The sequence below is a fragment of the Chrysemys picta genome, chromosome 12, assembly GCF_011386835.1.
Source record: "Chrysemys picta bellii isolate R12L10 chromosome 12, ASM1138683v2, whole genome shotgun sequence".
NCBI lineage: Eukaryota > Metazoa > Chordata > Testudines > Emydidae > Chrysemys > Chrysemys picta.
Genome location: NC_088802.1, coordinates 9,787,927 through 9,814,604, shown reverse-complemented (window position 1 = coordinate 9,814,604; position 26,678 = coordinate 9,787,927). Strand labels below are relative to the sequence as shown.

Below are 26,678 nucleotides of genomic sequence, written 5' to 3'. Positions count from 1 at the left end.
CCTGCCCGCATGGCAGGACCAAATACTGTCTAGACCATCCCTGATAGACATTTATCTAACCTACTCTTAAATATCTCCAGAGACGGAGATTCCACAACCTCCCTAGGCAATTTGTTCCAGTGTTTAACCACCCTGACAGTTAGGAACTTTTTCCTAATGTCCAACCTAGACCTCCCTTGCTGCAGTTTAAACCCATTGTTTCTGGTTCTACCCTTAGAGGCTAAGGTGAACAAGTTCTCTCCCTCCTCCTCATGACACCCTTTTAGATACCTGAAAACTGCTATCATGTCCCCTCTCAGTCTTCTCTTCTCCAAACTAAACAAAGCCAGTTCTTTCAGCCTTCCTTCATAGGTCATGTTCTCAAGACCTTTAATCATTCTTGTTGCTCTTCTTTGGACCCTTTCCAATTTCTCCACATCTTTTTTAAAATGCAGCGCCCAGAACTGGACACAATACTCCAGCTGAGGCCTAACCAGAGCAGAGTAGAGCGGAAGAATGACTTCTCGTGTCTTGCTCACAACACACCTGCAAATGCATCCCAGAATCATGTTTGCTTTTTTTGCAACAGCATCACACTGTTCACTCAACCACATTTATCCTTCTGCTGCTGCTCCCCAGATCTGGGCCCTTCCTCCGGCCTCTGTCTCTTGATTCTCCAAAAAGCCCCCCCATGGACACAGCCCTGCACCCGCATGGAGCCTCTGGCAGGTTTGGGGTCTCAAACTCTTTTATTAAAGGTTGGTTTCTACACAGTGATCAGTGCTGTCAACTCCCACTATGTATTTTCCCACCAAAAGCTTAAAAATATTTGAGTTACCACTGTGTTTAAAAATGCTTAAAGTGTTTTTATCAATCGAGCTGCTTTCAGTAAAGCTACTGGGGGGAAAAAACTCTACTGAGACAAACAATTTTAATGTAATATACCCTCATCTTCACCAGCGCTTGCACCAATTTGACCGAATCTGCGTTTTAGACTTAGTTAAAGCAGGGCAAAAACGGTGTCGGCCTTAATAAGCTTCTAAACTAATCTAGCTAAATTGGCTCACCTCCCTTGTGTGAACACTCTTCTTTTGGCTGAAGAAAGCCTTAATGGTATTTTGTTTTAGTCAGCAAGGGTGAGATTCACAAAGGTACTTAAGTACCGAACCCCCCAATTTAGGCCACTAAATCTCACTTTTAGGCTCCCCTGTAATCCACAGCATTCCAGCTGAACCCTTTAGGTGCCTAAACTCAGTTGGTGTCTAAATTGTTACCGCTGGGTTCTCACTCTGCTGCTTCAATCTAGGTGTCCGGACACCTCTCTCCTGCCTAAGAACCAGTGCGATCCCCAGACTAGAGGAAGACGGGTATTCACTTGCCTAGCTTGCATGCAGAGCCTGACCCACTAGCTGTGCTCAGAGGTCACCTCCAGATCCGGTCCCGTTCAAAATCTGGCTGGACGGGGAGGAGAAAATTGAGGTTCCCACTTTGAAACATTTAGCTCAGTGGTTAAAGCATTGAGCTGGAAGGTGACATCAATTTTCCCCTCTGCCCAAGGGGAAGCAAGGATGTGAACTGTAGTCTCAGGACAGTTCTCTAACCACTAGGCTATGGGGGTATTCTGATGTGGTTCTCCTTCTCTCTCTCTCTCCATGGTGGATAAATGCTTAAATAAACAGTGGGCCAGAGCAAGAGAGAATTACTCTGGAACCTGGTGATGAGGGGCTCCCCCTGGAGGTGGGAAACCCAACATCCTGTCCCCCTGCTCCGCGGACTTAAGTGATTTATAAACAGCAGAATAGCTTCAACAGGAGAGAATCCTGCATCAGGCAGTCCCCTAGCTCAGTGGTTAGCACATGCAGCTAAGAGCCCTTTGTACCCATGTGGGAGAAGGGGGTCTAGAACTGGGGTCACCTCCATCCCAGGTGAGCGCACAAGCCACTGGGATAAAAGTTATACCGTGGGCACCTCCTCTTCTACGGAGAGCGAGGCAGGCACCTAGCTCAAGCTCACAATAAACAATTTAGGTGCCTAAACCATATGACTGCAGGAGAGGGGTTCCCACTCATGGATCACTAGCGGAGCACCAAAACTCTGTGAGAAGGGTGGGCGTTTGACCACCCCCAGCTCTTGTTGGAACTTCCCACTGGTTGGCTAGGACGGCTCCCCACCTAGTGTGCTGGCTTTTGTGGATCCCGTTCTAAGGCACCTCTCTCTTGGATCACGAGGTGGTGCTGGTGATTTCCTAGGTGCCTAACTGCTGGGCCATTGCAATACCCAGTGTCATAATTAGGGCCCTACCAAATTCACAGACCAGTCTGGACAATTTTGCAGCCATAGGATTTGAAAATTAGTCAATTTCATGTTTTCAGGTGTTTACATCTGAAATTTCACAGTGTTGTAAACCATGAGGGTCCCGACCCAAAAGTGGGTTGTGTGTGTGTGTGTGTGGGGGTGGTCATGGGATTGCCACTATCACTTCTTTGCTGCCTTCAGAACTTCCTGCAGCTGCAGGAGGTTCCCAGAGGTGGATGTGGGGCAGGGGGGTCTGATCTTCCCCGTGATGTTGGGAGTTCCCCAGCTAGGGATTCCTAGCTGCTAGTCCTGTCCCTCCCCAGCCTACAGGGCACTAGCAGCTGGCACCGGGGACAAGTAGAAGCCCCCCACTGGGTCGCCCCAGCCTGCCATTCCCTTCCCCTCCCCTCCAATAGCTAGATTTCACCGGGTGGGTCTGATTTCACAGTCCGTGACACATTTTTCATGGCCATGAATCTGGTTGGGCCCGAGTCATAATACCTAAATGCCACTGTGGCTCGAGGCCAAAGACACACTTCAGTATCAATAATGCACAACACACACCGAACTCAAAGGTGAGTCAGACTGTCAGAAAACAGGGCAGACATACCCCACGCTGGCGGTGGGTTCTATAATTAGATTTCACCAAGCCAGTGACAAATGTGAATTCCTGGATCGCTATCCCAGTCTTACCATGGAGTCACAGCCAGTCCCCTTAGAGACTCCAATGTATCTTGCCTCCCAGACAAACTGGACTTTGTGATAATAGTCACTTCAACCTGTTGGGGTATGTAAGGGTTAAGTAGAGACCTGGGAAACCACTGGTGTGCTGGCATAGTATTAGGGAGTAGGCACAGGCATGCACTGTTCCTTCACTTGATAAAGTGTCATCCTGCCATAAAGTTCCCTTCTGCTTGTTAAGGATTGATAAGCGTTGCAGCTGCATAAGGAATGTGGGGATCCAAGGGATACTCTTTGTGTAAAGACGTGTTATCTTCCCCTCCTGTCCTTTCCCAACATTGCACTGGGGTGGTTTAGATTAAATTAGAACAAATTTATTAACAACAGGACATAGGTTAAGTGATGCTAAATAAAAGAACAGAGGTAGAGATGGCTCCTAGCAAATAAAAGTGAAAACACGCATCTAAAAGGCTAAAACTTAATCACACAAGTTACACTTTTTGTTTAAGATGGTTTCTCCCTCCAATTATTCCTTGTCCATGATGGCTGAGTGTCTCTCAGTCAGGACCTTTCACAGAAGTATGAGGTGCTGGTTTCCTTTGTCTTCTTAGGTGAAAGATCAAGATGGCCCTTTTATTCCCAAGGAACTGGCTATGTTCCCAGTCAGGAAGGCCTTCTGGGGATTCAGTCTCATGTGTGTCTCTCTGGGGTGCAGGAGCCACATTAATTCTGAGTCTCTCAAGTTTGGGCTGTTGTTTTAGGGCTTGTCTACCCGAGAAGCGCTACAGCTGTAGCGTATCTGGTGGACACACACTATGCCAACAGGAGAGAGCTCTCCCATCAGCATAATAAAACCACTTCCGAGAGAGGTGGTAACTATGTCAGTGGAAGAAGCGCTCCTGCCGACCTAGCACTGTCCACACTGGCGCTTAAGTTGGTGTAACATATGTCACTCAAGGCGGTGGCTTATTCACACCCCAGAGTGCCACACCTTATACCGCCATACCCTGTAGGGTAGACAAGCCCTTCGTGTGGTAGCTTTGTTTACGGCTAATATGTAAATGTAGGTAAACCCACATTCTTTTGTATAGGACAGACCTGTTTGTCACTCTTACCTAGGTTAGGCTGTCTGGTCTTAAACATCGGTCTTAACCGTAACATGATACAGATGGAATTCATAACTTCATATATAAGGTTAACACAGGCATTTTACAATGATATTGATGACCAGTGTGCTATCAGTTTTCAAATGCTATCTTACAAGGAACTTTTGGACAAACATCATTACAACAGGGTGTGAATACAGGGGTGCTTTAGGGTCACAAGCGCACACTGACGTGACCACAACCTGAGCAAATCTTTTTTTCCGGAGAAATCCTAAGTCCCAGAGTGCAGAAGCAACGCATCACTTTGTAATGCCGGGAGACCCATCCGATTCACATGCAGGCTTCTCCTAGAGGCATTTTGATCAGTGAGGGCTCAAATCCCCTGATGCTACCTGTTCCCGCCAAAATAAAATTCACAAGAAGAAAAAAAACCACTCATGAAAATGAGAGAAACACCCAGCAGACAGGGACGCTCTATTTATCGAAAATTGTTTACCGTAAATATGAGGCCGTCATGTAACACGGAAGGGATTATTTAATAACGAGAAAAGAAAAAGTGGCCAAAATTTGTGCAAAGCATTTTTAAGGCCCCCCTTTTCATGAACTAAAGCAGCAAGCGGATGAACTGTGAGATGAATGACACAATCACTTTCAATAGGATTTACCAGTTTCACTGTCACCCTCTTTTTCCTCTTTCCTTTTCACTTCCATTTCCCCCTTCCCTGGGTTCCCAGCTGTCAGTCTCTGGGCTACAGTCCTCCTGGATCATACAGAACAGAGTCAAACACACTGAACAATCACTGGGGCAATGAGCTTGGCGTCTTCTTCTTGATGACATCCTGCTCTCTATGGTGTTTACAGTCCAGAGACCCCACGGAGCCTCCCAGCCCATAGACACTAGAGATTCTGATTTCAGTGGGATATTTCCCCCCGTGCCTCAGTGACACAGTCTGAGCTGGGACCCGCCTCTGACCCAGAGCCAGGGGTGGATTCTCTCTCCAGTGAAAGAGGCTGGTGGGAAAGTGAAGATTGGGGCCTGGTTCTCAGCATCAAAAAATGCCAGCTGCCCCCGTTCATAGTCCAGACAAACCCGGATCCTGCTGGGGCCGCGCCTCAGGGTCAGGGGAATCTTTGGGGAGGTGAGAACCTGGTACTGACCCCCGTACAGCCTCACAGCCCAGATCCCCACCTCAGGGTTTAGGTTAGACATGAATTCTCCCTTCCTGCTCACAGACGCTCTGGCCACCCCCACAGCCCAGTACTTCCCATCCCCCGCCTCCACCTCCCAGTAATGGCTACCCGAGGTGAATCCTTCACAGCCCAGCACACAGCACTCATAATCAAATCTCTCAGGGTTGTCGGGCAGATCCTGCTGGATGTCTCCCTGCCTCACACTTTTCCGATCCTCAGAAACGATGAGTCGGGGATGAGCCGTGTCCGGATCCAGAGTCACATTCACTGAGGGAAGAGACACATTCAGAGCGTTAGGGGCAGAGCTCAGCCCCGGTGTCAGGTTTGATCGTGTGGGTGACAGAATCTTCCCCAGCTGGGGAGTGAATCAGAGAATCTCCTTCCTCCAGGATCAGAGGTGAAAGTAAGCTGGTACGGTCCGGTACGGCATACCGGCAAGAGCCAGTACGCCATGCTGGACTGGACCGGCTTCCGCAGCGGTGATTTAAAGGGCCCAGGGCTCCAGCCGCTGCAGGGAGCCCCGGGCCCTTTAAATCTTGAAAGGCCCCACCTCTTCCAATTGAGGCCACGCCTCTTCCGGTTGAGGTCACGCCCCCGCTCAGGACTCCAGCCTACCGGTAAGTCCTTTAAGTTACTATCACCCTGTGACGTTATTGACATAAACTGGGACCATATAGATCATTGTTGCAACCAAGGTCCTGTAGTGGCACCCAAATCTTGTATATAGGGGGTCAAATGGGGTGTCTAGGACAAGGTTATGGTTTACTGGTTATGATTATGCTGTCTATATGTGTGTATCAGTTTTGTAGTCGAAGTTATGAATATTGGCTCTATACTGTCTGTATGGCAAACTTATGCTATGCTTCTGGGTGACATCCCAGACAAGCTGAGATTAGCTCTGCCTAGCCTGCTTGATGGCCCATTAAGGACCATCAGCTATACCATGGACCCATTGAGAGAAGGCAGATACGCCTTGTACCTCAGCAAAGTATGCAGGGACTGGCCCATGTGACTCCAGACTCCATTTTTGCGGTAATTTTCCACAGTAAGAACAAAGAGGTGTTCTTACACCTGGAAAAGACTATATAAGGCTGATGCCTCATCTCCATCTGGTCTTCAATCCTGCTTCTTACCTCTGGAGGGACTTTGCTACAAACTGAAGCTCTGAACAAAGGACTGAATGACCCATCCCAGCTGGGGATGTATTCCAGAGACTTGATTTGAACCTGCAGTTTATTCCATCGCTGCTGCAAGCCTGAACCAAGAACTTTGCCATTACTGTATGTAATTGATTCCATTTAACCAATTCTAACTCTCATCTCTATCTTTTTCCTTTTATGAATAAACCTTTAGATTTTAGATTCTAAAGGATTGGCAGTAGCGTGATTTGTGGGTAAGGTCTGACTTGTATATTGACCTGGGTCTGGGGCTTGGTCCTTTGGGATCAGGAGAACCTTTTTCTTTTACTGGGGTATTGGTTTTTATAACCATTTGTCCCCATAACGTGTGGCACTGGTGGTAATACTGGGAAACTGGAGTGTATAAGGAGATTGCTTGTGAGACTTGCGGTTAGCCAGTGGGGTGAGACCGAAGTCTTAGTCTGGCTGGTTTGGTTTGCCTTAGAGGTGGAAAAACCCCGGCCTTGGGCTGTGACTGCCCTATTTTAGCAATTTGTCCTGAGTTGGCACTCTCAGTTGGGTTCCGCCAGAACCGCATTGTCACACACCCCTGTCCAGGATTTACCCATCAGCTCTGAGATCTTAGCAAAGTGCAGAGGACATTCATTTCCCTGAGAGAGATAGGTGAGTGGCAGAGTGAAAGGATCAATGGAGCCAGACCTGAGGCTCAGAAACTTTCAGATCTTTTCTCCCCACGGAGGTCCGGAGGACCCTGTTATGTAGGGAATCTGTGTCCACTTCTTCCCAGTGCTCACTGACGTGAATGACTCTGCAGTAACCCCTGTCTATCTTCACTCTCCCAGTCACCCCTTTGTTGGCCTGTATTACCGCGTGGCTCCACCCAAACTTGCTTGCTTGAAAAACGCCACATATCTCAAGTGCTTCAGTCTTAGACAGCAACAGAACTCCTGGGACCAGGATTTGCGATGTCCCAGATTTCACTGCTCAGGAACAGGCATAAATTCCATAGTAGTTAAGGATCATCACAAAGATACGATGGCTCAGAACTTAGCCCTTCGGTAGGGAGGATGTGAGGAAGGTTCAAAAAACAAAACAGACAAACAACAGATAGATTTGAGAGGACTCAGAGATAGCACTGAGGCTGGTAGTACAGCCCTGCGCGGGACTATTTTTTTAATCCCGTCCCTCCCTGCAATACCCACTCCCACTTGCTCCTGCGTTGTTTTTTGCATTTTTATCCCCCTCCCACCCCCAAAAACCTTAGATCCTGCAAGTCCCTCAAGAGAAACAGATTCCCCTGTGCTACTAAAAAAAACCCCAAACACCAGCCAGTTAGTATATAATATACACCGGACCCTCGCTAGAACGCGGGATTTGGGATCCATGCGCGGGGACCGCGTTAAAATGAATTGCAACTAAAGTAATTAAATTTGGGATCCATGGCCGCGACCGCGTTATATGCAAATTCGCGCTATATAGACGGGCGTTCTAGCGAGGGTCCGGTGTCTATACATAAATGGAATTCAGACACCATTTTTACCACTAAAAGAATCAAATAAATCTTGTTCAAACCATGTAAAAAACACTTGCACTCTGGTTATAATAGACATCAATCTCTTTCTATGCCTTGTTTAAATTTAAGTATTAAAATCTTTATCTGAAAAGAAAAAAAAAAAGGAGAGAAAAACTTGCTTTCCATTGCTGAAATTCTGTTGATGAGAAACTGGTGAGAGATTTAGCGTTTTCCCGCACATTATCGCAGGCTGAGTTTTCTTGCCCATCCAACCCTGCCCGCAACAAAGACCATTTTACCCGCTCCTGTAATTATGGCAGTGGGTCCGGCGGGATCCCAGTCCTGCTGCGGGGTTCTAACTGGTAGTGTGCATGCAAGAAGAAGGCAGAAAGAAGAGCTGCTGTGACATATTAGAAATAAATGGAGATATCCCATCTCCTAGAACTGGAAGGGACCTTGAAAGGTCATTGAGTCCAGCCCCCTGCCTTCACTAGCAGGACCAAGTACTGATTTTACCCCAGATCCCCAAGTGGCCCCCTCAAGGATTGAACTCACAACCCTGGGTTTAGTAGGCCAATGCTCAAACCACTGAGCTATCCCTCCACCTGAGGGCAATACTATGTTCTGATTGGACTCAGCTACAAAACCTATCGGTCCTCACGGGGCCCTGTGAAATACAGCGTGTCCTGCCCTGCTCCAGTCACACATACAAGGAAAAGGGGCAACATTTTCTCCTGAATGGTGGGATTTGAACGATGGTAATATATTCACTCTACTTACCTGGGTGTGTGAGGACTCGTCTCCATCCTGAAACCAACCACATAATCAGAGATGAGAAACTGACTGAACAGATACTATACCAATAGGATTAAATACTGCAGACAATTATACATTGGAAGGAAAATGAGTGGTCCTGAACATTTACCATAATATGAATAGTAGAGCTGGTTTTAAAATGGAATTTCCATCCTACGGGAAGTTCCAATATTTCGACTTTGTTTTTGTCCTGAGTTGGGGCCAATACGTTGGAATATCAGAACTTTTTGCAGAACAGCCCATCCTGACATTCCTGAACCAAAACAAAGGATTTTCACCTGAGACAAAACATTTTGTTTCAGGTGGGTTTGATATTGATCTATGGCTGCTTGGACTGCTGCAATGGCTCATGGGAGTTGTAGTTCAGGTGCTTCATGTCCCAAGGATCAGTTAGAGGAAAGACCACAGTGCATCATGGAAGATGTAGCGCATGGAGGAGAATGTGGAAATTAGGCTCCTGAACTAAAAATCTCACAGAGCACCGCAGCGGCACAGGTTAATCTAGACCCAGCTCCAACCCAAAACAAAATGGTTCATTTTGATTTTCCAGTGGGGAAATCTAAATGTTTTGGCAGGATCAACACCATCCTATAGGAAATGTCAATTTTCTTGAACCCATAATTTTCCACATTTAAGCAGACTTGTTTCATTATCGGAATTCCCATTAACTATATAAATAAATATGATAAATTATTATCACAATTTGCTGACTGATGCACTAAAATCGCATTGGAAATAGCTTGATGACAGTCTAGTTCAGGGGTAGGCAACCTATGGCATGCGTGGCACTCACACTGCCCGGGTCCTGGCCACCGGTCCGGGGGGCTCTGCATTTTAATTTAATTTTAAATGAAGCTTCTTAAACATTTTAAAAACCTTATTTACTTTACAAACAACAATAGTTTAGTTATATATTACAGACTTATAGAAAGAGACCTTCTAAAAACTTTAAAATATATTACTGGCACGCGAAACCTTAAATAAGAGTGAATAAATGAAGGCTCGGCACACCACTTCTGAAAGGTTGCCGACCCCTGGTCTAGTTAAAGTCAGAGGAAGTAGCATTAGATCCTTAATCATTGTTTTAAAAGATTTATAGCAGTACTGGAAAATAAAATTACTAATGTTCCTATTTGAATACATTTCTCATGCATTATTTCTTTGGGGTTGGGATTTTCAAATGCATCTAAGCCAGGGGCGGACAAACTTTTTGGCCTGAGGGTCGCATCCGGTTTCCAAAATTGTATGGAGGGCCGGTTAGGGGAGGCTGTGCCTCCCCAAAAAGCCAGGCGTGGCCTTGCCCCCACCCCCATCCAACCCCCCCCCCCTCGACAGCCCCCCCGGGACTCCTGCCTCATCCAACCCCCCCGTTCCCTGTCCCCTGACAGCTCCCAGACCCCCCCCCACCGCCCCATCCAACCCCCCCTCTTTCCTGACTGCCCCCCCGGGACCCCTGCCCCATCCAACCACCCCTTCTCCCTGTCCCCTGACCGCCCCCAGAACCCCTGCCCTTGACTGCCCCCGTCACCCCATCCAACCCCCTCTCTCCTTCCTGACTGCCCCCCTGGGATCCCTGCCCCCATTCAAACCCCCTGTTCCCCGCCCTCTGACCGCCCCAACCCCTATCCACACCCCCGCCCCCTGACCACCACCCCGAACTCCCCTGCCCTCTATCCAACTTCCCTGCTCCCTGCCCCCTTACTGCGCTGCCTGGAGCGCCGGTGGCTGGCGGCGCTACAGCCGCGCCGCCTGGCTGGAGCCAGCCATGCACAGCGCAGCACAGAGACCAGGTCAGGCTGGGCTCTGCAGCTGTGCTGCCCCAGGAGTTCGCAGTCCCACAGCCCGGAGCATTGCACCGGCAGCGGGGCGAACTGAGGCTGCAGGGGAGGGGAGACAGCGGGGGAGGGGCTGGGGTCTAGTCTCCTGGGCCAGGAGCTCAGGGGCCGGGCAGGAGGGTCCCACGGGCCAGATGTGGCCCACGGGCCGTAGTTTGCCCACCTCTGACCTAAGCGAATTAGGAGCAGAAACCCCATTGAAAATCATGGGAACTTGTATTCCTCATTCATAGATTTTAGGGCCAGAAGAAACCAACATGATCAGTTAGTCTGACCTGCATTACACAGCCCAGATATTTTCCCCCAGTTATTCCTGTGTCAAGCCCATAACACCCGTATGAGCTAGAACACATCTTTAGAGAGATACCCAGTCTGGATTTAAATAGTTAAGCACATGTGAAAATCCCACCCTTGAGCCACAGAAACAACCATGTGTCTTCATGTCCTTACTACAAAATTGAAGAGGTTCAGCTGTTCCTTTTCTCTTACATGTTTTACCTGATGCCTTTATTACGTGGCATTGTCAGTACTCATGTTGAGGCTAACGGGTCACTTCTATCCAAAGAAGACAAGACTTTTTAAAATGACTTTTGGTGTGAATTTTTTCATGCTTCATATTATCCCACATTAAACAAAACAACAGCAGCAAAAATCCTAAATAACTCCCCCCCACACACACACACACACAAAGCCAACAAACAAAGACCATTACAAGGATCCACATTTGCACAAAAGATATTAATTGGTGGAGAGGGAGAATGTGACTTACTAAGTTCTGCTACAAGTTTCTCTGAAAAGGAAACCAAAAGAGATATGCATTATTGATCCTTGTGTATTACTTTTCCTTCTCCACAGTTAAAGGAGTGTGTTTTTCATTGGCAAAATGTATCCATGCCTCTCCACACTGTTAAAGCCACGCACAGGAATGAGGAATTTCCTTAAAACACTGTGTGAACACAGTTTGGGATTGTAAGGGAATTCCACGTTCCTCCTTGGCCCCTAACACCATCACATATCTCCACCAAGAAGAAACACACTTTCATATGCCCCCTCTCCAGAGACCAATGGCTCAGCCTGGGCTGCCAGCAGCAGGTGGGAAACGAGGTCTTGCTTTGGGAGGGATGCACACAGGAGCAGCTCAAGGGCAGGGGAGGAGAAGGCAGAGAAGAAGCATTAGCACGTCTCTGCTTTCTCCATCCAATGAGCCTCCTCCGGTTTCCGGCAGGAAACCTCCTCTCTGATGAGCCCGCAGGCAGTAGGTCAGTGGAGAAGGAAGGAATGTTCGTACTTCTCCTGACTTCTCCCTCTGCAACCTAATCATCCCCTGGACCTTCCTTCTCCTCTTAGCCCCTTGCTTGAGCCCCATGTAGGGGATCCCAGGGAGAAAAGCCCACTTACCTCATGCGTCTTTGAATGCTTCCCCACTGGATTGAATAGGCTTCTCAGGGACCTCTCCCCCAGCCTAAACCAGCTCTTGAACCCCAGATGAAACAGTAGAGGTTCCTCAGCCTCCCGACAACCAAAACAGTCTCATCAGGGATGAAAAGACCCTAATGAGTGTCCTGGGGCTTCAGGGATTTAAAATGGAAACTGAGCTGCATCTTAACTATGGAGTGAATGCTATCTGTGGTACTCACAGGCCCCTCCCCGTTTCCCCAGGATCTGACCACACCCCAATGTGAGGTACAAATATGTCCATTTTACAGACGGGGGAGCTGTGCTTCATATAATATGAAGCGTGGTGCCTGAATTACTGCCCCAAGGTCACACAAGGAGGCTGTGGTGGAACAGAGAATTGAATCCAAGCCCTCTGAGATCACTCAATGGTATTCTGTTGTCTTCTTTCCCATTACCCTGTATTTCATTGGGTAACGCTTTACCTTTTACTTTACAGAGATAGAGGCTCAGGCCAATGGAAACAAACAAAACCACCAGGCTCACGCACAGAAACACCATCCACAGGGAGACTTTGGGGAAAAAAGAATCTGAAAAATAGAAAGCCGGGAATTTCCTTACTTGGGAAGCCAAGAAAAAAGTCTCCTGATTTAATTACATCCACAGCAGGGTCTGTGTGAGAGGAGCTTGCATATATGTCCCTGGCCGATTGCACAGAAAATCAGAAACTGGTTTTCAAAATGGTTCCAGTCAACAGAGATCTAAGACTTGGTCTACACTAAACCCCCAAATCGAACTAAGGTACGCAACTTCAGCTACGTGAATAACGTAGCTGAAGTTCGAAGTACCTTAGTTCGAACTTACCTCGGTCCACACGCGGCAGGCAGGCTCCCCCGTCGACTCCGCGGTACTCCTCTCACCGAGCTGGAGTACCGCAGTCGACGGCGAGCACTTCCGGGTTCGACTTATCGCGTCCAGACAAGACGCGATAAGTCGAACCCAGAAGTTCGATTGCCAGCCGCCGAACTAGCGGCTGGGTATAGACGTACCCTAAGAGAGGTAAATGTCTGAGTAAACGGTCCTGCCTTGATCCACTGCTGTTTATAGAGTGATATTATTCAATGTTCAGGAGCATTAAAAAAAAATATTGACCAGTCATTAAGAAAACACATTTGCAAGGCCAGTATTACTGCCATGGCTTGACTGAATCACCAGTCGCCTGCACATTTGGAGATGAAGTATGTTATTCATTAATTGCTGTTATGCTGTTTAATCATTTTAGTTGTCATGCGGCCAACGTGGGGGTGAATAATGAATAGCTGAAGTGAAGAGGTTTATTTAACTTTTCAAATCACCCCATAGCCAAATTAATTCCCGCCCAGAAATCTTGGTCACACAGTATATAAACATTCCCTTTATTAATGATTTAAACAAGGCGAATTTCCTGAGTTTCTAACTTAAAAAAAAAAAAGTTTGTGTTCGTATGATGGGATTTTCAAAGGGGCCTAAATGATTTAGCTCCCATTGAAAAGCAACAATAAATGACTTTTTAACAACTTCGACAGACTCTTGAGTATCCCAGCCTTTAAACAGGAACTGATTTTTCTGAAGAGGTTTCCTTCGTGTTTTTTTCCCTTCCTTAATGCTGCTAAAGAGGATCTCTGTTCCAGTGAATCTGCCCCTTAAAATATCCTCGTTAGGATTTAACATTAACACCTTGGTGTTTAGAGGTAGCATTCTAGCATGATGCCTACAAAAACCTTGACAATGTTTGGACAGTGGCGCGTGAGACAGACTGGGGATCTGCCAAAAAACTCTTTTTTGTTTGGTGAATCACACTTTGCAACTTTCACATAACCTTTACTTTTTGTACTGTAACCTCCATATGGGTTGAGATACCCCAGGTGGTTTTCAACCTGTGGTCCCCAGACCCCTGGGGGTCTGCAGACTAAGTCTAAGATATCCAAAGGGGTCCGCACCGCCATTAGAAATTTTTTAGGGGTCCGCAAATAAGAAAAGTTTGAAACCTCCTGTTCTGGACACTAGCTAGATAGCCCTCAAGCGTCATGAACTCTGATTGCCTTTCAATCAAGGGGGCTTATCCCTTGAACAACGGATCGGCTGTAAAGAAGAACCTGGCCGAAGGGAAAGTGGTTTTCCAGGGGCTAGATCTGAAGTTCTGCAGCTGCTCACATGATGGGGGGTGGGGGGAAACATTATTTCAGAACAGGATCTGCTCTAACCACCGCCTCTCTCTTTCACTCTTGCAACAGCTGAATATTGCCAAACAGCAGCAAGGCTGCCGGAAGCAGTGGGCAGATGGGACCTATCTACCTCACACACTGACTGGCCTAGAACTCACAGGTAGGGGTGAGCATAGACTTCAGCAACAGAATATAGGCCTTTTGTTGTTTTTCCTAAAGCTCTGTAACTCTTTTATTCTTTGAGAGTAAAAGTCACTGTGGTTAATAAACTTCTGTGCAAAACCTGTTTTCCTTGCCACATGGTTCCTTATGGGTGGTTAGGCTATAAACCAGAATGCCCGCAGCTAGGTGGAACTCTAGGGGAAGTGTAAAAGTGACTGCAGAGGCCTTGGTTGGTTTGGGGGCCTCGGGTTCTTGGATTGTTTAGTCCCAAGGAAGGGCGTCCAAGGCAAAGTCGCTACATCTAGGGATGTGACTTGAATCCCAGAGCTAGAACCGGTATCTGGACTCTACACAGACCCAGCTGGCTTGGAAGCACGTGGGATCCAAAGGTGGGGTCCATTTATAACAGACTGGTGACTCTGCCCCGGTGAGGTCTGTAACAGAGCGAGCTAATGACAGTACTGCTGAAAAATAGCAAGTGACATTTTCAAAATGTCAAAGTTATTTCCATTTCCCAGGGTTGAAAATGCAACTTTTTCTGTCATAGCTCCCAAATTTTTCACAAAATCTTTTTTCTGAAAATTCCAGTTTTCTTTCTTCACCTCTTTTGCCCCAACGTTTTGCCACTGAGTACGATAAAATGTCCAAGGATTCCCCCCTCCCCCCCTGTTTTCTTTTTTCCATGCTAGCTTTTCAAAACTTCTCAACCTTTGGAAAAGTTACAGAGTAGCAAATATATAGGACAGTTTTCCCTTGTGCCAATCTGTAACTTCCATCCCTTCCCTTCCAGTTACATACTATTAGGATACATATTAGGGAACATTTAAGTGTTCAGTGTTGCTGTTTGTTTTGTTTATTAATGTAGTTTTATTTGGTATAGAGACTCAATATTCACTTTGGGTTTATATTACATAGGTGCCTAGAGACTCCATTGTGCTAGTCACTGTACACACAGTAAGAGACAGCCCCTGTCACAAAAAGTTCACAGTCCAAATGAGCAAAACAGACAGGGTGGGAGAAAGGAAGGCTGATTATCCCTAATTTACAGATGGGGATTAAAGTACAGAAGAATTATGGGATTTAACCAAGACTTTGCTAACAGAAATTGGATTTGAACCCAGATTGTTTAAATCAGTGGTTCTCAACCAGGGGTATGTGTACCCCTGGGAGTACGCAGAGGTTTTCCATGACGTACATCAACTCATCTAGAGAGTTGCCTAGTTTTACAAAAGGCCACATAAAAACCACTAGGGAAGTCAGGACAAACTAAAATTTCAGACAGACAATGACTTGTTTATACTGCTCTATGTACTACACACTGAAATGTAAGTACAATATTTGTATTCCAATCAATTTATTTCATAATTATATGGTAAAAATGAGAAAGGAAGCGATTTTTCAGTATTAGTGGCTGTGACAGTTTCGTATTTTTATGTCTAATTTTGTAAGCAAGTTGTTTTTAAGTGAGGTGAAACTTGGGGGTACACAGGACAAATCAGCATCCTGAAAGGGGTGCAATAGCTTGGAAAGGCTGAGAGCCACTGGTTTAAGTCTTAGGCTAGTTTTTTAGCCACTTATCTAACCTATCCCTTTTAGTTAACCGGTTGTGTATGTACGTTGATGGTTAGCATGTGGCTTTGATTGCAACTGACCTGCTACGTAAATTGTCGATTCTTTCTCTTGGTTGAGGAAGGTGTTCCGGATACAACACGACACGTTCTGGTTTGAACGTTCTGTGATAAGGAAAGCAGTTTGCGTTTCAAACAGGCCGTTATCCCTTCGGGATGTTGTTTCAGAGACTGAAGGCAAACGTCGCCCGCCCAGATCTCGCCACAGCACTTCGGGCTCTGGGTACCACCCAGCCGATCGGCACACCACTTGGATCCCTCCATCCTGGTAACCCTCAACAGAGAGGTGGGGATCAGAGCCCAAACCTGGAGGAGAATGGGGTACATCTCTTATTTCAGCATGCTAATTTAGATACATATTCCACCTAAAAGATACAATTTTAAGCCATCAGTGGATTCCCAGTGATCACAGTCACAGTAAATCATGTGAACATATGAAAAAGAAAAACTGATTGGGACTTACTACCTTCATTATAGTGTAATGGGTTACCCCATTAGGGTCCATTTATATAGTGACTGCTCCTAGAAGGTTGTCTAGGAGGTCAGATCACTGCACCCCGATGCTCCTAAAAGATACGGAGTGAGTAAACTCAGCCCCCTTTCTCCTGTCATCGGAGTACAGCTAAAGCTGCAGAGACTGAGGTCTTCTGGGAGTTAAGCAGTCATTGCTAGCTCTGTCGCTTGTGTGTCTTTCTGGGGAGAGGCAGCGGTAAGAGGGGCTGATACAAGGCAAAGATACCTGGCAGGGGCACCTGTGGCAGTGAATTGCCTGCCTGATCTCTGACCACTCCTGCTTCTGATTACAGGCCATGAGGTTTTTTTTTGCAAATAGATGAGTTACACTGAGAACATATTCAACTTGGTGTCACCGATTTCTGCTCCATCCCGGCAACCAGCCTGAAAATCTGATCTCACTTGGCAAAAGGCAACAATAACCTCGACTCAGTTCTACCCACAAAATTATATGTTTCATTATTATGTGAGTGAAACAAGGAGGTTCTTGAACAGGGAGTTTTGGAAAAGAGTAAGAGAAAAAAATGTTTTATTTTGTTTTTCCCAATTCATCTTCCAGTGAGATGTCCACTTGTTGCCTGATCTCTGGGCTGATCCTTGATCCCGTAATGCTTGAGTTGTGTGTGCTTTCAAGACGATCCTTTTCTTTGTGGCTTACAGCTGAGAACGGAGAGCTCTTGACCTTTCGGTCCTTAGATGTGTCTTTTTGTAGGGAGAGTGTTTTTAAGGGGCAAAACCCAGTTCAGGAATTTTCTTCCAGATGCCTGACTGGACCAGAACATGCATTCAGAGAATGGTGCAAGGCATAGTTTCCTTCTCAGAGGTTGTTTTGTGGGTGTGTGTACAGCGAGGGGTGTACACTTGTGCAAGATCTTCATGTTGGTGTCACCCAGTGGTCAGTGTATGTTATGCATCCCCCTCTGTGTGTGATCCAGAGAAGAGGCAAGTCGGTTACAACTCCTAGCTACAGAAGGTGGTCCCTGAGCGCTTTCAACTCTAGAGCTTTCAGGCATTGGCCAAGATGGTAATTGTCATACTGATGCTAGCTCAGCTTGTATTTTTATATGTAATTGTAGGTCCTAATAGCTGTAGCATTCACTCCTCCTGCTTTACTGTACATGTACCGGTACTGAGGATGATTGCAAGACATCACTGATTCCTGTGGCACTGGCTTGCTGTTGACATTCACCTGTATACCCTTTTTTCCGCCACCGAATGACGATACGGCTGTCTCTCTTTCTCGCTTTCTGATAGTGGTTGGAACTTTAACAGTGGACTGACTGGCTGAGCGAAGGAAAGGCTGAAATGGGGCTGGTGGATCCGGGAGAAAGATTAGAAGTGCCAGGCAAGAGTTGGGCCTGTGCCTTCAGTCAGAGATGTGGGTCCCGCCTTTCCAATACGACACACAGTCCCTGGTAGTTTCTTTTTTGGTCGAGCTCTCAGCCCCGACCAGGACTACGGCAGAGCTCTCGGCCCTGGCCGGACGGAGCTCCAAACCCGGAGCCCTTCCATCATTCTGCCCCTTCGGTCCGCTGCCCCGCCCATGGCCCCGCCCCCATTCCACCCCCACTCTGCCTCTTTCCCCCAAGCCTCTACCCCCACTTGCTCCTTTCCACACCCCCACCACTCCACTGCAGCTCCAAGACTGGAAAAGCTCTGTGCTTCCCGCGTAATGGAAGCTGGGTGATGCTAAGCCTTCCCAAATCTCGAGGCATGGGGCCAGGGAGGCGATGGCAGATTACCGCTGTGGCCAGCCCTGGGGCCATGGCAGGGGGAGATTTTTCCGGGGGCCCCAAATTGGCCAGGGCTGCTGGGCACAGCTCCCATGGACCTGTGCGGTAATCTGCCACTGCCTCCCTGGCCCCGTGCCGCGAGGTTTGGGAAGTCTTAGCATCACCCAGCTTCCATTACACGCTGCCCATGGTTGTAACCCTTTTACTCTCATGTAGACAGAGGCTGAAAACTCCCAGCTGTTAGCACAGCTCAAAGCACCAGGGCTGCTGCTCTTAGGAAAAAACAGTCTGGGAGGTAAGGGGGAATTCTTGGTACTGACTGGAGCCGTTTGAAAAATGATTTTTCTCCCTACAACGTATTTTGACAAAATGGATCATTTTTAATGGATTTTTTTGTTTGTGTTTTGAAAGTTTTACTGAACTTTTTACCCAGCCAGCCACTTTTTTTGGGGGGGGGGGGGTTCAGTTTGTCAGTGAAATCTCTCAAAAATGTCTTTGTAAATTGGCAATCCCCACAGAAATATCCATTGTGACAAAAATCGCCATTTTCCCTGGGTTGGGGTGGATGGGGAGAATCATGGAAAAATTTTGACCAGCCTTAGTACTGATATACAAATAACAATGAAACAAATACACCCAAAACAAACTGCCATCTCAGAAGGAAATACCAAATAAGCTACTGAAATGTTTGGGAAGACACCACCAACACAACCACTGACCTGCTACCTTCAGTTCCAGCAGGGCTCCTCCATAAAATGTACTTGATCGAATGAAGCATCTATACAATCCTTCATCAGAGGGTCTGATATTGTGTATTTTCAAGTCGACACTCCCAGTGGAGAGGCCGTCTTTCAAAAACTCTGTCCTTCCCTGATATTCTAGGGTCTGAGACTCATTCCGATCCTTGCCATCACGGTACAGATGCACAACTGACGAGAGATGAGGTCGTAACCATTTCACCTCCATGTTTTGAGCGTTCATCCTGGGGGACAGGTGACAGGGTAATACAAATTCCTCACCCACGATAGCAGTGACCGAATGATCAGGGACCACCACTGCGAACTGGGCTGTGAAATGTATCAAAACACAAAGGAAATAAACTCAGAAAGAATATAACAATCATTTTTAAAATAAGACATTCAGTAGTTTGTATTACACATTTGATATTACACACACACAGAAACTACATTAAAATAACATAATTAACGTTGTCTGCAGTGTTGTTGTAGCCGTGCTGATCGCAGGATATTAGACAAATAAGGCGGGGGAGGTGATAGCATTTATTGGACCAAATTCCATTGGTGAGAGAGACAAGCTTTCGAGCTACACAGACTTGAAGAAGAGCTCTATGTAGCTCAAAACCTTGTCGCTCTCACTAAGTTGGTCCAATAAAAAAATATTACCTCACCCATAGGCGTCGACTTCTGCTGGCACCGGTGGGTCGGTGGGTGCTCGACCCCCCCTCTGCTCCCTGCCCCGCCCCACCTCCACCCCTGCCCCGCCCCCATTCCAACTCCTTCCCCAAATTCCCGCCCCGGCACTGCCTCTTCCCTGCCTCCTCCCCTGAGCGCACCGCGTTCCCGCTGCTCCCCCGTCTCTCCCAGAGCTTGTTACGCCACTAAACAGCTATTTTGCATTGGCAAGCACTGGGAGGAGAAGCGGGGACGCGGCGTGCTCAGGGGAGGAGGTGAGGTGAGGCAGGGGGGCCGGGGCAGGGAGCTTGGCTGACGGTGGGTGCAGAGCACCCACCAATTTTTCCCTGTGGGTGCTCCAGCCCTGGAGCCCTCACGGAGTCGGCGCTTATGACCTCGCCCACCTTTTCTCTCTCTTATTAAGGTTGCAAAGTATAGCAATCAAAAGCAATCAGCCAAACTGAAACTGCATTTTTGGCAAAAAATGGTTTTGCCAAAAAAATCACCCAGCTCTAATGTCGATGCAGTTTTTAATTGGAGATTTCCCATACTACTTGATCCATAGGACTGCTGCCTCATTCCTTGCCTGCTTCAGCAGAGAGGAGGAGGACAAAATAATGGGTAGATCTTAGGACCCAGGGAAGACAGAAAGAAGGTCGGGATGTTACTTCTTTATTTTATTACTGATCTTTTTATATGTCCTCTTTCCTCTCATTTGGACTACCCCGAAGTGCAGAATGATCTCTGCATCAGATAGGACCAGGCCAGGTAAATTGGGCAAAGTGACTGGAGGAAATTTCAGGGATTGTATCAGTTCACTTCACTAAGGGCATGTCTACACTTATCGGGGATCGACGCTGCGGCAATCGATGCATCGGGGGTCAATTTAGTGGGTCTAGTGAAGACCCATTAAATCGACCGCAGATCGCTCTTCCGTCGACTCTGGTACTTCACCGGAATGAGAAGCACAAGGTAAGTTGACGGGAGAGTGTCTCAAGTCAACCCAGTGTGGTGTAGACACCGCAGTAAGTCGACCTAAGCTACGTCGACTCCAGCTACGTTATTCACATCGCTGGAGTTGCGCAACTTAGGTCGATTTAAGCCCGTAGTGTAGACAAGGCCTAAGACTGTGACTCAGGTTCCAGACTTCATACTTTAGGTGCTCACATTGGATGTTTTTGGACTCTCAGTTACATCTGCCTCCTCAAGCTTACACTATTCATGGGGTACCTCTGCAGACAACGTGGAACTCCAGCTCGGGCAGACTGGGGCATCCCGTTTGCTTCGCTGTGCTCCTCAGAGGGAACCCCTCACACTGGAGTGTTCTGCGCCAGTACCCAATATATTTGTGAATGTAATTCAAGGAGGTTTTTTTTTTTTTTTTTTTTTTTTAAATGAGAATGTTTGGGACCATGCTCCCTTGCAGACCGCCTCTATCCTCGGGTGATGCCAGAGTTTCACAAAAGGGTACACAAAAACCAATCGCCAAGTCAGTACAAACTAAAATTTCATACCGACAATGACTTGTTTATACTGCTCTATATACTATACTCTGAAATGGAAGTACAGTATTTATATTCCAAACGATTTATTTTATAATGATATGATAACAAATGAGAAAGTCAGCAATTTTTCAGTAATAGTGTGGCCGTGACACTTCTGTATTTTTATGTCTGATTTTGTAAGCAAGTAGTTTTTAAGCGAGGTTAAACTTGGGGGTACTCAAGACAAAGCAGACTCCTGAGAGGGGTACAGTCGTCTGGAAAGGTTGAGAGCCACTGCACTATAGCACTCACAGCCATCCTTGGCCAATAAAAGGACAACTCTCTGGTCATGTTGATAGGCCTGTCTAATCTCCATGCATTTTGAGATGGGAGCAAATGGAAGAGGATATAAATGGGTTAAAGATGGTGTGAAAGATGGAGTTTTTAGTCCTGACAGCAAATCAGGAGAGTATTATTTATTATTATTTATTGATCCAGTTTGGTATTTGCTTTAGTTCGTGTTTATTTGTGTATCTGCAACTAAAGAATGGAACAGGAGCATTTTACAAATCAAAGTGACTAAGTAAACGCCATATGGAATTCCTACCTGATTCCAGCTTCCGGATATGACAAATAATGGGGAAAATGATCAAACTCATCTGAGCGGAGCTAGTTCTGGAGCTGCAGCCGAATGAGGAAATTTTCATCTTTGCCGTAGCTTGAGTTGTGCAAGGGGGGGGGGACGGGACAAAAAGACAACATCTAGGACCCAATCCAAATGTGGTGGCCTCCAATTGACTTCAGTGGTCTTTGGATCAAGGCCCAAAGGCCATAGCAATCAAAACAACCCAGATTCTCATGGCTGAGGGGTAGAAGATTATACAGTTAATTAAATTCATTTTGATATTATGGAGTGACAACACCCATATTAAAGTTGAAACTGACTTTCTGCTATGAACCCACTGCTGTCGCCTACACTTCCATCAGTGCATGCTCACACCACGCTCAGAAAAAGATTAGCTTAAAAAAAAAAAAAAAAAGTAGGCTAGATCTGGAGACAAATGTTAATGAAAATCTAGGCCAAGAATTCCCCCTGTTTTAACACCAAATTTGTTATATTTGTAGGGTGACCATATTTCCCAAAGGGAAAATGGGACACCCCCAGCCGCTCGCCAGAGCCCACCCCATCCCTCTACGTGAGGCTGCTGCTGCTGGTCACTGGAACTTTGCCTGCCCCCACACATGCTGGAATGCTGTCTCCCTCCCCACCCTGTCTCCCCCACTGTTTGGGGCTGGCATCTTTGCTTGCCCCCCTGCACGTTCCTCTGCACCACACCCCACTTTTGCAAAAAAAAAAAAAGTCAGGACGGCCGGAACAGGGTTTAAAAAAGGGACTGTCCCAGCCAAACCAGGATGTATGGTCACCTTAGGTATTTGTATTTGACGATGACAGGATTTTTTCCTTTTCTTTTTGCCATGCCTCCGAGCTAGCCAAAGCACAGGTGCTGGCTTCTAATTTTCCCTGGGGGTGCTCAAAGATCACTCAGCCCCAGGCCCTGCCCCCACTTCATCCCTTTCCCCAAGGCCCCACCCCCACCCCACCTCTTCCCTCCCTCACCCTGCCTCTCCCCCTCCTCTTTCCACCCCTTCCCCCGAGCAAGCACCCTCCCCCTCCCTCCCAGTGCCTCCTGCATGCCGCTGAACAGCTGTTCCATGGCAGGCAGGAGGCGCTGGGAGGGAGGGGGAAGGAGAATGGAGGGGGGGGGGGGAGATTGGCTGCCAGTGGGTGTTAAGCACCCACTAATTTTTTTCCCATGGGTGCTTCAGCCCCGGAGCACCCAGGGAGTCAGTGCCTGTGGTCAACTTAATTTTGTAGTGCTGCCCCACAAATCTGCAGTGGATGAATTGCAACCTCTCCACTTGTCACAACCATCTTTCTCCCCATATCCTGTATAGGCCCCACTGGATGGTCCAGGGTCCGCAAGGAAAGGGAAAAGAAAATTTGGGGGAGGGAGGGAAAGAAAAACTGAAAACAAAATTAATGATCTGTTTCAATCATATTTGATTAAAAATGGAAAAATCCATAAAATATTTCGAACGAAACGAAAGTAATTTAAAAATAAAAAACCTGAGTGATAGTTGTGAAATTGTAATTGGCTTTATTCCTATAGATTTGCTCATGAACTCTCCCCTCCAACGGCTTTTCACACAGGAGATCCTCTGTCCCACAATGTATAAATTTGCCTCTTCTTTTAATTATATCATGAAATCCCTATTCAGAAACAACATATGATCGACTTTAGGCACATTCTTAATTCCCACTGTTTTCAGAAGGAGAAAAGGATGCAATTTTCTGTTTTGACTGATTATGGAAATAACTACTTTTTTCCCCTTGAAGTATCAGATTGAAAAGAAAGATTAAGAAAACTGTAAAAAGAACAGGAGTACTTGTGGCACCTTAGAGACTAACAAATTTATTAGAGCATAAACTTTCGTGGACTACAGCCCACTTCTTCGGATGAGAAAACTGTAATGACAACAGTCAGAAGACTAGACTGATGACTGCTAGATTTTGGTGCGGTAAATTTCTTCCTGTACTACAAACACAGGAAGAGATTTTGTTACAAATCTCCCTCTGATGTGACTGAGAACAGGATCGGGCCTAGTGTTCTTGTATAAAACAAGTATCAGAGGGGTAGCCGTATTAGTCTGGATCTGTAAAAAGCGACTTCATGTCTGACGAAGTGGGTATTCACCCACGAAAGCTTATGCTCCAACACATTTGTTAGTCTATAAGGTGCCACAGGACTCTTTGTTGCTTTGTATAAACACAATCACAAAAGAAATAAATGACTAGTTCAACCTGCTGTTCAAATCTCGAGCTAGGAAAATAATCTGAAATGTATTTTGAATGTAAATCATTTTGAAGATACGTGTAATGTTAGTGTTTACATAAAAGAGTAAAACCAATGACCCATGATTATTTAAGCTTCATGTTAACAATCTGTCCACACAATAAGCAGTGTATTTTAGGGGTTATAAGACAGTGGTTTCTAATCTTTTTTTCATTTTCACTGTGGACCCCTTTGGCAATCTTAGATATAGTCACCACACCCCCCCCCCAAGCAGTCCACAGACCACAGTTTGAAAACCACTGTTCTATGGTAACGACAATCTTTTGTGAACCCCTTAGATACAGTCTGCAGACCGCCAGGGATCCATGAACCAGAGAAAACCACTGTTATAAAGAGTCATTTCGAAGTTGTTAACCTACTTGATTCGTCCTTCCAAGAAGTTTCACAGTCTTCAGGGCGGGACCAGCTCTCATTCCAGTTGTGCTAGCTTGTAAGTGACTCTTTCAATAAATATCAAGTTGAACAGCTAATTCTGGCTATAAAAGAGTTTTCTCATCGCTTTCCGTGCACTTTTTAAAAGAACCATGGTTGCGTTCCAGACTGATAAATGTGCCCTCCCTCTTGCGGCATCTGCCAAGCTGGAAAGTGAAAGTAATGCAGTACTGTATCTAGAGAGATGCAATCATTTCAAACCCCAGTCATTGGCAGAAGTTAGAGTCTTTTCTTAAAGAAACAGCCACAGTCCTGCTGCGGAGTTGGAAGTGCCTGGACCAGCAGACTCAAGCATTCAGGTGATCTGAATCCAGTGATGATTTTGAAGAGACTCTTCTTGCCTTGTGGATTTAGAAAATTGACTAGCAGAAAAAAAAAACAAAAACAAACCTTTGTTAACAGGGAGTTAAGGTCATGGGCGGCACGTGACATTTTTGGGGCAGCTGGGTGTGCCTGGACTGGGGCCCAGCCCCGACTTGGCCTCCTCCCTCCAAAGCCCCACCCATGCTCAACCGAGACCCCCACTGCCCACCCGTTGGCTACTCATCGCTTGCGTGCGCCTCTCCGTCCCCTCCCCAGTGGGGGCACGGAACTCCTCTGGGGCCCGGGTGGGAGATGACAGCTCCTCCGGCCCGGGGTCCACGGGGCGGGATCCAGTTCCTTCAGCTGCGGTGGGCACAGAAAGTGCCCCTCTTAAAGCAGCCACATTTTTATTCCTGTGCACATCCCTGCTACCCGGTCCGGTGGAGGTGGATTAACTACTCTGATGGAAGGGATTCTCGCATCAGCGTAGGTAGTGTCTATACCAAAGTGCTACAGCAGGGCACCTCTGTAGCATTTACAGGTAGACAAGCCCAGAGGCTGGTTACTGTGTTAACAACAGAAGACATGAACTGCAACAAGTTAACACAAACAGCCCAGAGTCAGGGGTGGCAGGTTTGTAGAAATTTTGGTGGTGCCCAGAACCCGCCCCCCCGTAAACTCCACCCCCCACCTGCCTAAAGCTCTGGGAGGGAGTTTGGGTGGGGGGAGGAGGTCTGGGGTGCAGGCTCTGGGCTGGGGCTGGGGATTAGGGTGCAGGAGGGGTGCAGGCTCTGGGAGGGAGTTTGGGTGCAGAAGGGGTGAGAGGTTGGGCTCTGGGAGGGAGTTTGGGTGGGGAAGGTGGTCTGGGTGCAGGCTTTGGGATGGAGTTTTGGTGCAGGGTGCAGGCTCTGGGCTGGGCTGGGGCAGGGGGTGGGGATGCAGGAGGGGGTGAGGGGTGCAGGCTCTGGGAGGGAGTTTTGGAGATGAGTGAGGGCTGTGGGGTGGGGCTGGGGATGAGAGGTTTTGGATGTGGGGGTGCTCAGGGCTAGGGCAGAGGATTGGGGTGTGGGGTGAGGGCTGTGGGGTGGGGCTGCAGATGAGGGGGTTGGGCTGTGGGAGGGGCTCAAGGCGAGAGTAGGAGTGTGGGGGAGGTGAGGGCTCTGTCTGGGGCTGGGGATGAGGGGTTTGGGGTGGTGGAAAGGCTCAGGGCTAGGGCAGGGGGTTGGGGTGCGGGGTGAAGGGCTCTGACTGGGGGTGTGGGCTCTGGGGTGGGGCAGGGCTGGGGATGAGTTTGGGGTGCACACAGGCTGCGCTGGGGCTGGGGCCAGAGAGGAGGACTCCCCCAGCCCTCTACCCGCTGGCAGCAGTGAGCTCTGGGGGAGGGGCCCCTCTCTCCCCCCCGGTAGCACACTTACCCCCCACCACTGTCACTGCATGTGCTCCTAGGGCCCCTCTCAGGTCCATGAAGCCCCCTCACCTCCCCTGTGGTGGGTGCTGGGGGGTGGGGGGGCTGACATCACATGTGGCCTCCTCCCCTGCTGCTGCCCCTCACTGTAGCTGAGGGATGGGACTGCCCCTTGCCCAGTGTGGGGCAGGAGTGGTGACTGCGGGCGGGGGGGCCCCCTGTGCTGGTGAAGGGACCCGCCGGAAAAGGGGAGGGTCCAAGGCGGAAGGGCAGGGTAAGGGCAGCCTGCCCTGCCGCTCGTGGATGCGGGGCACTAGGACCCTGCGGCAGCAGTTGATGCCAGGAGCTGGCAGAGCAGAGTCAGTGTGGAGCTGCAGGCTCCAGGGCCCGGGGGAGGTGCACGGGGGCAGCAAGTGGGGGCCGGAGGACACTGGGGGAGGCGCATGAGGGCAGCAGGCAGGGTCGGGGGAGAGACCCGGCCCCAAACATTGGTAGAGCCAGGCCTCCAGGCCCTGAATATTGCTGGACACTGGGCAC

At 47.8% G+C, this 26,678-nt stretch overlaps 1 protein-coding gene across 3 annotated transcripts; it reads right to left on the bottom strand.

Annotated features, from left to right (window-relative positions):
* Positions 1-3,307: 3,307 nt before the first annotated feature.
* On the bottom strand, positions 3,308-24,602 carry LOC122173355 (butyrophilin subfamily 1 member A1-like). 3 transcript variants are annotated; one of them, XM_065564617.1, is made up of 8 exons: positions 24,361-24,601; positions 21,694-21,804; positions 18,910-19,257; positions 15,969-16,250; positions 12,436-12,540; positions 11,325-11,345; positions 8,685-8,711; positions 3,308-5,519 (listed from the first exon to the last, which is right to left on the bottom strand). In XM_065564617.1, the coding sequence occupies exons 2-8, from the start codon at positions 21,791-21,793 to the stop codon at positions 4,999-5,001; spliced, it is 1,404 nt and encodes a 467-aa protein (XP_065420689.1). In that variant the 5' UTR covers positions 21,794-21,804; positions 24,361-24,601; the 3' UTR covers positions 3,308-4,998. The 3 variants fall into 3 exon arrangements, with proteins under 3 accessions (XP_065420689.1, XP_065420690.1, XP_065420691.1); XM_065564618.1 differs by lacking the exon at positions 12,436-12,540 and having other exon boundaries at positions 24,361-24,602; XM_065564619.1 differs by lacking the exon at positions 21,694-21,804.
* Positions 24,603-26,678: the final 2,076 nt, after the last annotated feature.